Here is a 14,684-nt window from a genome sequence, read left to right on the forward strand (position 1 = left end):
GTTCCAACATTGAGATCATAGCTGGTCTAATGCAGAATTGATTTTCTTTCCATAGGATATGTGTCTGAGCATGTGTGCGTTTGAGTATGTGCCTGTGTGTGTAAATGCACAAGCACACATTAACACACACTTTTCATTATTTTCAACATGTATATTGTGCCAAATGAGGAATGTGTGCATGTTCTGCATTTTTGGTCTCCCTTAAAATCCTGGGGCCAGGTGCCTACAGACTCTAAGTTAGGTGTAGAGGCAGTGAATGTTCCCATTTTGGGCCTCTTTTGAAAGACTGCAAAGACAGCAAAGCAATGATAAAGATGTAAAAGTGACTGGGTCTTCTATAATCTGTGGCTGAGAAGGAAGCCTAGAAGTGACATTCACTGAAATAATTATCCAAAATGAGTTCCTGATTTGTGCTCACCTGGATTTGTGCATCCACCCTGGGTGAGAGAGCCTTTGGAGCAAGACCTTGAAGAATCGGAAATGACAAAGAATCATGGAACAGAAAAGTGTAATGGGTAAGCTTGCAACATGTTACTAATTTCTTGTGCTGCCAGTGACTAGTCTCTCCTGAGGGCTACTGCCATCTCGAGCCGAATCCCTGGGTGGGGTGATATTTGATGATTTTGTATTGTTTTTTTTACATCTTTGTGACTTCAGAGCAACCACAGAGCACTATCAAGGCACAGCCAACTATCCAAGGAATAGGACGAGGAGGGACTTACTAGGAGTTGTATACCTTTAATGTTTTTCCTTACCAAGTTAGTGTTACTGATTGTGGTGCCAGAGGCAAGGGTCATCAAAGGTTTTTAGAGTCATAGCTTTTTCAGGTTCAAGTGTGTATTTTAGCTTGTGCAGTAACTGTGTTAGAATGCAATATTTTCGAAAGTACAATATAACATTGAAAGCTGCATCAAATGTTTCAATGTGACATGAAGGGGATGTGATGATGATGGGGGGGGGTTAGGGATGCAGATTTCTGCCAGGGCTTCCTTGGTGGTTGTTATGGCATTGGTGAGGCACACTTCTAAGATATCTAGCCATGCATTGCCGATACTCACGTCACTGCTTTCTCTATTGGCTACCAGATAAAGCTGCAGATACCTAAGGGGAATGACCATGTTCAGATGGAGCTGGCAGAGATGTTGCCCCCGCAGGAGAGTGGTTTAGACAACAGCCAGACGCGTGAGAAGATCAAGCAGAAGATTAAGGAGGTAGAGGAGAAGCAGCCCGAAATGAAATCTGGTTTCATGGCATCCTTCCTCGACTTCCTCAAATCCGGCAAAAGGCAGCAACTACCAACGGCCAACACTAGCCCTTCCAAGACCAGACCCCCCTCCTCTGGTCCCCACTCTTATGGAATGTCTGCTTCTCAGATGCTTTCTGGGTCTCTGGACCCCACAGAGAATGACAGTTTGGTGATGAGTTGCACTAGCCCCTGCAAGCGGCTCGACGATGAGCTGAAGAGGAACTTGGAGACGCTACCCTCTTTTTCTTCTGATGAGGAGGACTCGGTCAGCAAGAATCAGGATCTCCAGAAGAGTATCTCTTCTGCCATCTCTGCCCTGTATGACCCCACTGATCGCAAGGAGGCAGACCACACAGGTAAGGCTGTAGTATTTGAACATAATTTATCTTTGCTTATTCTTCTTATGTTGGCTTTAAATATTTGTATTGTTTTAGGCTGAAACCACATTTTATATTTTTGTTGAACTGCACCGTTGGATTGATGTGGCGGAGTGGTAGAGCTTTGGAATAGGAATCTGGCATCTTTTTTTATTGGTGGTATGGTTAGAGTAAGGTCTTTTTCATCCAGGTATTTAGGACTCAATCATAGGCAGCTAGGATTCTTTGTCATAATGGCTCAAAGCAAAATAAAGTGCCTTTATATCGACCTCAAAATGAAAAAACAGATATTGAATTTCTATTAAATACATTGTTCTCAAATTTAAAAACATATAGCTGTTGCTAATGTATTCAAAGGTGAATCGATCTTTAAAAAACAGAAAAGTGTCCTTTGCCTCAATTTACTTTCAGAAAGTATTAACTGGCGTTGGCTTCCTGTGCCTGCTTTGTCTACAGTTATTACTTGCCCATGTCTCTACAGCGCTATCCAAGGAAATTATTGTATTTTTGCTGACACTTTATTCTGCCTGTTCTTTTTACATACTCAGTACTTGTGCTTTACATTTTCTTTTAATTGCCACTTTATGTTTTGCCCTATTAACTCTGAGAGTGGAATTATCAAGTCTGTTCCAGGAAAGGTAATATGGATGCCTGCCCTACCTCTAGCAATGATACTAGCAGAAATTCGTTTGATAGATGTGAGAGTGGACGAAGATAAATGTTAGAATATTGTGTACACCCAATGCTGTGCCTTTTGGAGTGACTGCAAATCCTAAAACTTATGAGATATACTTGTGGCAAAGTGTGAAGACATTTTAAAGGACTGTTCAAGGAAGCAGAGCAACTGTGAGTCACCACACTAACTGCAGAAGTCAGTATTTAGAAGGTAGTCCCCAAAGGTTGAGTGGCCGACAGAAACTGGTGTGATAGAGGTCAGTAAGTGGCCAACGTCAAGGAAATGTTGACAGCGTGCGAACACCTTCATAATTCAAATTTGACATGAAAGTTAGTAGTAGGGTGATAATTTGCTGGGTTCGCCAGGTACAGAATGGACCTCTTCAGTAGCCCATGAATAACAACCTCTCTTTATTTTTAACGCGTATATTATTTCTCGAGATTTGGATGCAGTTTCTGAGGTGTTTTAAGGATTTCATAATTTTAAGATTTAACACATCTGAAGTTGGACATATGTTAACCTATCTGCATGCCTGCCACAGTCTGAAGTAAAGATACCTGACCATGATGCAAACTATTGAATCTGGACCTCCTGGTTAGCAGTAAAAAGTTCTTCCTGATATTTCTTTTGTTGATAGTCATTTCTTAATGGTGAGGCATGATCGATCTATGGAGTTATAGGCAGTAATAGTGCTACTAGATGCTGCTTGAGGATTTTGAAATATAACCATGTTGAATAAAAGTGTTGCTAAAGTTTTCTCAGTTAAGGTAGAAAAGCTGTTTGGCTGGCAATCATAGCTTTATAGGGATGGGGTAAATGCTTAAATATGTCTTTTTCTGTGTCTTGTTTGTTTTTGCGTGTAAGTAAATTGTCAATTAAACTCTGCTCGCTCACACCTGTCTCCCAGCTCTAACATTGTTTAAGAAGTGCATAATGAGGATCTCACCCGGTTGTCCACACATAAGACTGTGGTTTAAACTAAAAGGATGCATGAACTTTGAATGTAACTGCAGGAGTAGAGGCAGGCATATGCTAGGTGAGACGGATGCTGGGAGAGGGGGTGATAGCATGGATGCTTGTAGGGTAGAGCTCATGCTGAGGAGCGGTAATATGCTAATAGATTTGTGTGTCCATAATGTTATTTTCGCAGTACTTTGTACAATAGTACTCGTAGGGGGTTTTATGTTTGAATGAAGGGCTCAAGGTGTGCTTGAGTATTTCCTTGGATGGTACCCGTAATTGAGAGGTAGGGTGAGCATCACATCGACCGTGATCCCTCTTGGGAAACCCCCCCCCCCCTCCCTCAGAGTTGTCAGAGACTAAGGACATCTAAAACAGCCAAGCCAAGTATGTACCGTGTCCGAAGAATAAGAGTGGCAAGCAATGGGTAGGTAAATATTGCAGAATTGTAGGGCAGTTGCTTGGCAAGCTGAAACCAATAAGTCCAGACAAAGTTGGCTCTTTTGAAATAAAAAAGGGAGCACGTGCCATGGTGATGATGGGGCTTGCTTAGACAGCCAGGAGCAGGACGCATCAGAAGTAAGTTGGTGGTTGGGTTTGCAAGACTGATTCTATTGACAAGGTGATGGGGGGATGAAGGGGATGGGAATGGGCCAGTGACGACTACAAATAATATGGTGGCCTTTGGAGAGGCACCAGAGGTTGGAGAATGTAAGTAGTGAGTGTTCATTCATGCCCACGTTACCAGCCTTCTGACTGGCAAGTGCCTCTCCCCCGGGCGTTACTATTGAGTTCTTTCCAAAGATCACCCTGAGGAAGTTAAATGCACAATACAGATTACATCATGATGCATTTGGAACATTGCTGAAGGCAGTCTTCACTGCAAGAAGAGGACATTTTATGTTAATAGCAGTATGCCATACGTGAAAGTATAACTTCCATCTAACCCTTCTATATATTCCCACTCTATCCTTTGTGTGTACATCAGAAAATGTCCCTCCTTGTTTAATAGTGCCAATCCTGACCCTTTTCCTTATTTGAAGAATGAAACCGTGTTTTATAATTTGCTTCAGGCGTTTCTGGTCTTTGCTGCATATTTCTGTTTCCTGCAACACCACCAGACTCATTTTTATAATTATTAGGGCAAATATCTCAATGTAGACCCTTTTGTTAGGGGTATTTCAGCCTCTCACATTCAGGGACCAATATATATGTGATCAAACGCCATTGCATTACCATCCCATTAAACGTATACAAATTTGCAGACCTAAGAGTATTTGTCAGGAGTGACAATAAAGTAAACCAGACTCTGTCACTAACACATTAAGCTACAATGTACGAACATTCAACTGTTCCCCCCCCCCGCCTCGACAGATTTTTTAACAGAAGTGCAGTCACATTAGTCACCTTTAACCCTCACTTCTGTCCACTCCTTTACCCCATCAAATGGGTACTTGCTTCAAACAATTCATCCAAACCCAAACACATCTGAAAAAATAGTACTGGAATACTTCCTAAGGAGTGAAACCTACTAGACCAATCTGCTCTGTTCCCTGGAGAAACTGTCACACACATCACCTTAACCTTTCAGGGCCAAATCAAGACCTCAGCACGTTTCCCCTCAATTTATCAAGTGGTAACTCGATACATAACCATATGATCTTTCAAGGGTAGGAGCACAAAGAAAACATTTTCAAATCTAATCAAACTTATATTGGTTCCTTCTAATGAGCTATCTTGTTTGCCTTACTTTGGCTAAAAAGTCTGCCATGCAGGAACATTTCCCTTCCATCACTTTGGGAGAGGGGCTGCCCTTGTATCCTTCTTGGACGGTAACTAAACCACCTTTCCACGCGTTTCTGTGATAAACACAGTAATAACCAGGTTACTCACCGTAGTGACCACCTTACTCATAGTCCATAGTCCCCTTTCCTCCATACTTATGAGACATCTCTCCGTCCTGTGGGACGGGTCCGGAGCACTTTGTAAAAGCATCCAAAAATTTTGCAAAATGTTTGTCCTTCCTCTTTCTTGCGCAGGGCCCGGCACGCGGCCGTAACCCCACCCACCTCGGCTCCGCCCCGCGCATCGCCCATCAGTCCTTTTCTGTCGCCAGGTCAGAGACCCATTAGCAATAACAGAGGAACCTTATTAGAGGGGACGGCGGGCGGGCGTATGGAGGAGAGGTGACTATGGACTAGGAGTAAGGTGGTCACTACGGTGAGTAACCTGGTTATACTCCTACGTCCCGTCCCCTTTCCTCCATCCTTATGGGAGATTCCAAAAGCACTCCTTACAGTAAGTACGGGTGGATGGAAATACCCCTTACTGAAAAAGGTCCTTCAGCACAGCCTGACCAAACTGAGCATCAGCTCTTGAACTCATGTCAAGACAATAATGCTTGCAAAAGCAGATGGGGAGGCCCAAGTAGCTGCCCTAGCGATGGACTCCCAGGGGACATATTTCTGAAAAGCAACCGCGGCTGCCTTGCCCCGCACCAGATGTGCATGAATACCCTTAGGAGGTTTCAGCCCTTGGACTGTGAAAGACTCCGTAATGCAGGCGGCGAAATAGTTGCCTTAGATGCCTGCTTACCTTGAGGGTTACCAAAGGTCACAAACAGTTGAGAAGAACTCCTAAGTTCTGAAGTCCTGTCCAAATAGAACTTAAGAGCTCTCCTGACATCAAGACAATGCAGAACCCTTTCTGCCTCTGAGGTAGGGTTCGGAAAAAAGATCGGCAGGGAGATCGACTGATTAAGATGGAATTCCGTTACCATCTTTGGCAGGAAAGCAGGAGCTTTTCCTGAGGCGACCAGAAATCCGAGACCTGAAGAGGATCTAACGTTGCGCCCCACCCCAGAAGGGAGGAGTCCGTCGTGATCGTCACCGTAGGGACTGGGTCCTGAAACCCTGCACCCACCGACAGGTTGCTGAGAGATGACCACCACTCCAGGTCCACTCTCATGGAAGCCGGAATCATTATCAACTTGGAGTCCGGATCCACAGCCTGACGCCAAGAACTCCGAAGAGCCGTCTGAGTCCACCTCATCTTGAGACGAGCAAGAGGAAGAGCCAACATGCACGAGGCCATGAGGACCAGAAGCCTCTGGAACCACCAAGCCGACATGCTCTCCGACTGCACAAACATCTGACACGTGGCAAACCGATCCGCCATTCTGTCCCTCGTCAGGTACACTCTGCAGTCGATCGTGTTCCAGCGAAACCCCAGGAAAATCAAGTCCTGCGAGACCGTCATGGAAGATTTCCGCCAGTTCACCGTCAGCCCAAGATGGATCAGCAGCTGAAGGAGAGACTGAAGATTGCACGCGGCTTTCAACGGGCAAGGACTGCGTAAGAGCCAGTCGTCCAAATATGAACACACATGGATACCCTGCAGACGAAGATAGGCCGCAATCACCGACATCTTCGTGAAGACACGCGGCGCTGAGCTGAGGCCAAAAGGAAGCACTCGAAACTGGAAGTGCTCCTCTCCCAAAGAGAAACGGAGAAATCTCCTGTGTGGATTCCATATTAGGATATGCATGTACGCATCCTGCAGATCCACCACGCTGAGCCAATCGCCCATCTGCAAGGAAGACCGAATCTGACTGGGCGTGATCATCTTGAATTTCTCTTGGGGTATGGAAAGATTGAACTGGGAAAGGTCTAGGATGGTGCGCAGGCCAGCCTGGTTAGGTTTGGGCACCGTAAACAGCCGGGAGTAGAAGCCCTCCCCTCGTTCCCCAGGGGGAACGGGTTCCACAGCTCTGAGGTCCAAAAGTTTCTGCGAGCCCGACAGCTGGAAAGGAGGGTTGAAGGGTGGGGTAGGGGTTGGGGGTAAGCGGAAGCCCGCCCGAGTTACTGACCAGACCCATCTGTCTTCGGTGATGGTCTGCCACGCCTCCCAATGAGACGCGATGCGTCCTCCCAGCGGGGTCTCGTGCGAGCACATAAAACCCTCATTTTGCAGGTTTTTCGGTGGTGTTACCACCTGAACCTGAACAGGAGGCTGAGGAGCGGGAGAAAACTAGAGTCCGTTGTTGCCTACGGTGGTTATTCCCCGAGGGGGTATCCACTCTGCGAGATTTCCGTCAAGGAAGCCCCTAAAGCCAGAGGAGGGTCGGCTTTGCGACAACAGTCTCTGGGTTTTGAAAGGGGTCTTGACAAGGACCGACAAGACTTAGCCGTTTGAGTGCTATCCTTCGTCTTAGTGAGCTCTAAATCTGTTGAGGAATGAAAGAGCTCCTTACCATCGAACGGAAGGTCCAACACTTTGTCCTGTACCTCTTTCGAGAATTTAGTGGCATGGAGCCACGCCTGCTGTGAGGTATCAACCCCCAGCATAAGGCCCCAAGCCAAGGTGTCCACGTGATGAGCCGCAGCCTCCAGGAGATCCTGGGCCAGAACCCTGGCATCGGCCAATCCTCCCTTAAAATCTTCCAGCTTCTCGACCGGGATGAACTCCTCAAACTCCGACAGACCTTTCCACATCTGCATATTAGCCCCCGCCAACACCAGTTCATCATTGGCCTGCCTGAGCTGCAAGGCCGAGTTGGTGAAAATCTTCCTCCCAAGGGAGTCGAGGAGCTTGTCCTCCTTTCCCAGAACCTGAGTAGCCGTCGTGGAAGAGGATGCCGCAGGCCTGGACTGCAAAGTGGCCGCAGCCACCACTGTGGAGGAGGGGGCGGACAAGACGACAAGGCCACCTCTTCCGAAGAATGCAGCCTGTATCGCGCGTCAATCTTCTTATTGACGAAAAGTCCAGAGTGTGGATTCTCCCAGACCGTACCGACCTCGGCCAGAATGTCCTTTTGCAAGAACAGGCCGGTACGCTGCAAGGTGGACAGGGTGAACGCCCCAGAAAGCACACCCTCCTGCGGAGCGGGTGCCTCGGGCACCGGAACATCCAAGAAAGCCATCATGTCCAGTACCCGGTCATGGAAAGCTCTAATAGAGCAGGGCAGGTCCTCGTTGTCCTGATCGCCTTGCGCATCATCCGACAGGTCAGGATCTTGCTAAGCCACGTCGGGCGCTGCCTGGTCCACAGGAGACAATGGTGGCAAAGGCGTAAGGGTCGGGGGAGGCATCGTGGGCAAGGTAGGCGCCGGCGGAACCACCAGATGAACAGGTGGAGCCGGAGGCGCTGACAGACATATCTCCCTAAAAAGCCCTTTGAAATATTCCCTCATGGGGTCATTACGCATGAGCGTCTGAAATTTACCGGAAAAGGCTTCCTCCGGTACTGCTTTGGAACCTGAGGCGGCCTCTCATGAGGAGGATAATTCCAGGGACATAACGGGGAAGGGTTCCACACCGGTTCCTCCGCCGACGTATCCACATAAATCAATGGTGCCGACCCTGCAAGCAACGAAAAGGAGTGCAGAAGGGGCATCCGGGCGTTCCAATCATAAACTGGTTGATAAGGATGCGCACAAGGAACTCTGTGTTCACCCACAGGAGCAAGCCCTACACCTGAGGCCGATGGCGTTGTAGGGGAAGCACCCAAAATGGCCGCCGTGGTCGTGGCGGGAACGGGCACCATTTTGTCATTGCCTGAGGGGAACTGCGGCACGTGAGGAAGTGAGGCAGGGGTCCCCATCGATGGATCAGGGGTCTTCACTTTAGCCTTAACACAAGGAACCTCGGCAGAGCCAGTACTGTGAGGCCTGGAATGTTTCTGTGACATACCAACTGCCAAAATAGCCTCCGAAGGAAGGACCTCGGCACTGCCGGTAAAAGAAGAACTTTGCTTCTTTGCCCCCTCAACAGGTCTGGTGTCAACGCAAGAGCGGGAACGGTGAGAAACAGCCTTCACGACAAGGCCTTGTTAGGCCTCTCAGAACTGTTGGTAGCTTTAGCCTCTGCACGAGGAACTTCGGACCCAGGTCCGGTAACAGCCTTATCTGCGCGGGCCTCGAACATCCGTTCGTTAACAGCAAGCCCACTCAAGTCCTCGGGGCGCACCTCGGTCTTATTTTTGAGGGAAGCTGACAGATGCCTCGGAGCAAGCTCCGGTACCCCACGACTCAGTAGAACTGGGTCCACAAACAGCCCCCACATGAGGGGCCTTGGAGCATGCTCCGGTAACAACAGGCCCCTTACGGAGACCCTCGGAGAAAACTCCGGTACAATTATTAGGCCCAACGGGCACCTCAGGGCAATCCCTGGTGACAGAGCGATCAATGCCCATCCCGGCCCACGAGGACCCCGGAAAGGTATCCCTGGCCGAGGTGCTCTGAAAAGTAAAGAATTTACCGGGCGTTTTCTTCTTTTCATCGATGAACGCCTGAAAATGAGAAGGAGGAGTTCGCCGGAACACCTCCTCCCACCGGTCCAACCGACGTTGAAGTGCCCGGACCGAGACAGAATCGCAGTAAAAACAGGCGTCCCAACGGTGATCCGGACCCAAACACTCTAGACAAAGAGGATGGGTATCCGCCCTCGCGAAGCGTTGATGACACGAAGAGCAATCTGGAAAGTCGAGTTTGAATGACATAGACAGACTAGTAAACGGTCGCTAGCGAGAGCCAGAGAGGAAAAATGGAAGAAAAACTTCCGAGGATGCAAGTGCGTCCAGTCCAGAACGAGCAGAGAAAAGGACTGATGGGCGATGCGTGGGGCGGAGCCGAGGGGGGCGGGGTTACGGCCGCGTGCTGGGCCCAGCGCAAGAAAGAGAGGAAGGACAACATTTTTGCACAATTTTTGGTGCTTTTACAAAGTGCTCCGGTCCCGTCCCACAGGACGGAGAGATGTCCCATAAGTATGGAGGAAAGGGGACGGGACGTAGGAGTATTACTTTTCTTTCTAATGTAAACGGAAGACAAAAGGGATATGTCCACTTCTCTTCGATTTTGAGCTCCTCTGTGATGAGTCTCAACCAAGTTTTTTTTTATTTGGCGTGGCTTGGACCAAGTCCTGGCAGATTTGGACTGTGCTGTCTATGTACTGTACCACCACCCTCCTCTCTGGCATGCTGCCTCTAAAATCTCCTGCTTGCGTGCAGAATCCTGTCTCTTGGTTCAAGTATATGGTCCTGACACAAAGCCCAGCTCTGTGCTCTGCATGTTTTGGTTGTGATCCCTCTTCTCTCGCCCCCAACTTCCTTTCAACGCAACCCCCCCAAAGCCCCCCCCCACCACCCCCTGTCCTCCCCTTGTCATCTGCAAGGAGATTCTTGGATGCCTCAAGAAAGGCCTTCAGGCAATGATTCTCAAGGGCTTTCGGTGCAGGTGTCGTGCTAAGAACTTGGATGTTGAGCAGAGTGTTAATTAGCACATCTCTTGCGCCGATATGAATTCCAACACAAGCACCAAAACCGATTGTGCTCTTGCAGTGCCTTTGTACCATTTTTTTCCCTTCCTTCTAGGTGAAACCTAAAACCCTTCACACGTCCACTGTGTTAAAGATGGGTCCTGCATCCTTTGGATGGAAAGAAGTCAGCCACTCTCTTGTGTTACCTCTTGTGCCCTACGCAGGTGAAGAACCCTGTTTGGGGCATCCACGTGTTTCCTTAATTTGTTACTGTGGTTAAGTGGACATTACTGTTGAAGAAGGTGAGGGTTCTAGCGGTGGAATACCCATCAGAGAGATGAGATTCCAAGTTCTAGAGCCCCAGCTGGTGCCCTCAACCCAGAAAAATGACTCTTCTGCCCCTCTGAGCACCAAACCTGTGCTGCTGCATCCACTGAGTGGCTCTGTTTGATCTTAAGGTCTTGCTTGTTCCCCTCTGCTCCCCCGTTGGGTTTCCGACATGAGCAGTGCTCAAACCTCCTGCGCTGCTCCTTTCCGGCTGGTGGGTGAAACAATGAGCAAGCAGAGGTCAGCACTCCAGGAAGTCTCTTCACCACCTATAGCAGACATCAGTCTCTTTACAGAAAATGATCCCCGCCATTACAGTGCATGTGTTGAGAGCCTGTACAGCACAGTGCAGCTGTTGCTCCTGTTTTCTGTCTGAGGAATAGTAATGTTGCGTATCTGATGGCAGAAGTGTTCCGATAAGTGAAATAATTCTAAAGCTGACATTTTGGATTAGTTGGTGTGCGCAGCAGTAAAGGGAACACAAGAGCATACTCTAGCACATCTGCTCACTCTGCCATAGTAAACATACTCCTATGATTGTATTTATTCATTTTGTTTTAGCATAGCTCTGCATTAAATCGAGTAATGCTTTGGTCACCTAAGGCAGCTATTATATATATTTTTTTAGTCCCCATCCAAATGCGATTGCAGTCATCATTGGGCAATTCTTTTTGCAAACACTCGTCTGACATCTGCAACCTCCTTGAACTCCTGGATCTTGATGTGCTTGCCATCACGGATACATGGTTCAAGGACAGCTATGTCACAAGCTTTGACACACTCCTCCCTGAAGGATACAAGATCCTCTCTGTGCCCATGCCCAAGGGGACACTAGGGGAAGTGGCCCTGATCTTCCCAGAATGGATACCTGTGTCCATCATCCCTACTCGGGCCTACTCCTCCTTCAAGTGCCTAGTCTGTAGGCTCTCTCTCTCCCCTAAATCTTCTCTCCTTATGGCCACCTTCTATCGGCCTCCAGGACAGTCCACTATCTTCCTCTCAGAACAGGCTGACCTGGCCTCCTCTCTACTTTCCTCCTCCTCTCAAATCCTCCTGCTCGGTGATCTCAACATCCGCATGGACTCTCCCTCTCTAGCTTACCCTCTGGCCCCACGCACACAGCAGGCCACACTTTGGATGCTTTCATCTCTACCGACATCCCTCTCTCTATCCCTCTCACTACCTCTCTCTATTGGATGGACCACTCTCTTCTCTCATCACACTTGAATCTCTCCTCTTGCATCAGCACACCATGTGCGGCCACTCGGTCTCAAAGTCACCAGACCCATGAAAAGAGTGACTGAAGCTGCCTTTGCCTCCACCTACTCTTCGCCTCCTACTCCTGCGGCTGACTCCCACCCTGGCACAGCCCTCGCTAACTTCAATCTCTCTATCTCTAACACCCTTGATCCTCTTGCCCCTGTCATAAGGGTCCGACTGAAGCCTTCCAAAAAGTGCAACTCTTGGTACGATGCTGATCTGGCTGCCTTTTAAACGCAAGTGTAGGCCAGCTGAGCAGAAATTGAATTCGTCGGGCAGACCCTCTGAAAAATTGGCCTGCCGCCTCCTTCAAAGGCAATATCAACTCTGCATCCACACCAAGAAAAGTCTTTATTCAAGCCTGCATCTCTGTAGCATCAAACATGGCCAAACCTTTCAAAGTCTGTAAGGATCTGGCCAATCATGCAGCAGCCTCCTTCTGTCACACCCACCCAGGAGCTTTGCTTGGCCCTGCCTGCACACTTCACCGCAAAAACCCAAGACATCCTTTCCCTTTCTCTCCTCCACACCACCTCATTCGCTGACACTTCTGCAGTCTCCCTTGGCCCCTCCACCACTTCCCTCTTCTCTCACTCCTGTCACACCTGATGAGGTCGCCAGACAAGTCCGATCTATGAACGCTTCATCCAAACAGGTGGACCCCTCCAAACCCATTAAGGAAAACATTGACTCTCTCGCTCCAGCCTTGGCTGATCTCTGCAATCTCTTTTGCCACTGGTTTTTTCCCAACTTCTCTTAAGCACTCCCTTGTGCACCCTCTGTCAACCCCCTCCCTTCCAGCAAACTACCGCCCTTTCTCTATCACCCCTTTCCTGGGCAAACTCCTGGAGAAGCTAGCTATCTCTCAGCTCACCCTCCACACTGAAACTGCTGGTTGCTTCCGCGACCATCAGTCTGTCTTCAGAGCATCCAGAGGAACGAAAATTGCTCTTCTGAACACCCATGAAGACCTGCTCTCAAATCTTGAAACTAACACTCGCTCTGTCCTCATTCTCCTTGACCTCTCCTTTGCCTTTGACACGGTAAACCACAACGTCCTGATAGCACGTCTGCATGACACATTGGGAATCACAGGTCAGGCTCTGGCGTGGTTAACCTCCTTCCTTTCCGACCGCCCATCCCAGGTGGAACTTGGGTCCTTTCTTTCTACTTACCATCCAGGTAAGGCCGCCCACAGCCCCCAGGCCCGCGACCCCCATAACTAAGAAAAAAAAAAAACACCTGGAGCCAGGCCCGCTTCCCTCCCCAGCTCTCCACAACCCTCCCAGCTCCCCTTCCTGGACTCCAGCCCTCCCGCCTCCCATCCCGCCCCCGTTCCCTGATTTGGAGCTTAGCTCCGTGTGACATCTTGATTTGGTCCAGAAGCACGGTGAGTTGCGCCCTCATTCAACCGTCTCACCCCACCCCAGAGGCAGGTAACTGCGGCCGCTTCCAGAGAGCCATGGGCCCATAGCTTTTACTTCCTGTGCCCGCTCCAGCGCCGTTGCTGACCACTGCCCCTCTCCCCCCACCCCCTGCTTCCTTCACTGGGAAGCCTTCTTCACTAGTCTTCCAGTGCAGCCCTCTGCCCGGTAGCACCAAGGCCAAGGTCAGCCCCAACAGAGGCGGCTCCAGGAAGTGAAGGCAGGAGTCCACAGGGGAAGACGGGTGCCAGCCGTCAACTATCAACTACAAGGACCAGTAAGGTAGGAGTGGCCTGGGTTAAGAGTAGATCAACCACTCTACCCTATTATCCTAGCCACTTAACAATCCGATATAAAACAGTTCCAAAATGTATCAGAGTTTCTGTTCCAAAATTGTATTGTAAGATATTCACATTGCATAGATAGGCCTCTCCCCCAATCAACAGGTGTCCCAAATTTAGGAATGTTTCTGTTCCGAAATCGAATTGTATGATACTCCGATTGTATTTATAGGCCTCTCTCCCGCTTTACAGGTCTCCCAAATCTATCAGAGGTCCTGTCCACATACTATATTGTGTGATATTCAGGTTGCATTGATGGGCCTCTCTCCCAATACACCGGTCTCCCAAATTTAGCGGTGTCTCTGTTCCAAAATTGTATGGTATGATATTCAGATTTCACTGATGGGTCTCTCCCCCCTATACAAGTCCCCCACATTGATCAGGGGTTCGGTCCTCAAACTGCATAGTATAATATTCTGTTTGCATTGATAGGCCTCTCTCCCACTATACAGGTCTCCCAAACTTACCAGGGGCTCCATCCCGAAACTGTATCATATGACACTCAGATTGCATTGATAGGCGTCTCTCCCAAACTTATCAGGGGTTCTGTCCCCAAGCTGTATTGTATGATATTATGATTGCTTTAATAGGCCTCTCTATACAGGCCCCCCAAATTGATCAGGGGTTCTGTCCCCAAACTGCATAGTGTGATCTTTTTGCATTGATAGGCCTCTCTCCCACTATATAGGTCCCCCAAACTTACCAGGGGCTCCATTCCCAAACTGTATCGTGTGACACTCAGGTTGCATTGATAGGCCTCTCTCCCATTATACAAGTCTCCCAAACACATCAGGGGTTCTGTCCCCAAGTTGTATTGTAT

At 48.8% G+C, this 14,684-nt stretch overlaps 1 protein-coding gene across 1 annotated transcript in view; it reads left to right on the forward strand.

Moving 5' to 3' along the window:
- Window positions 1-14,684, forward strand: part of PRR12 (proline rich 12) — an 886,666-nt gene that overhangs the window by 397,393 nt on the left and 474,589 nt on the right. Inside the window, exon 5 of the mRNA XM_069605180.1 lies at window positions 1,086-1,602. Coding sequence (XP_069461281.1) covers window positions 1,086-1,602 — 517 coding nt within the window. The remainder of the gene's footprint in view (window positions 1-1,085; window positions 1,603-14,684) is intronic.

Source organism: Ambystoma mexicanum, chromosome 1p, assembly GCF_040938575.1.
Source record: "Ambystoma mexicanum isolate Mex_15411 chromosome 1p, UKY_AmexF1_1, whole genome shotgun sequence".
Lineage (NCBI taxonomy): Eukaryota > Metazoa > Chordata > Amphibia > Caudata > Ambystomatidae > Ambystoma > Ambystoma mexicanum.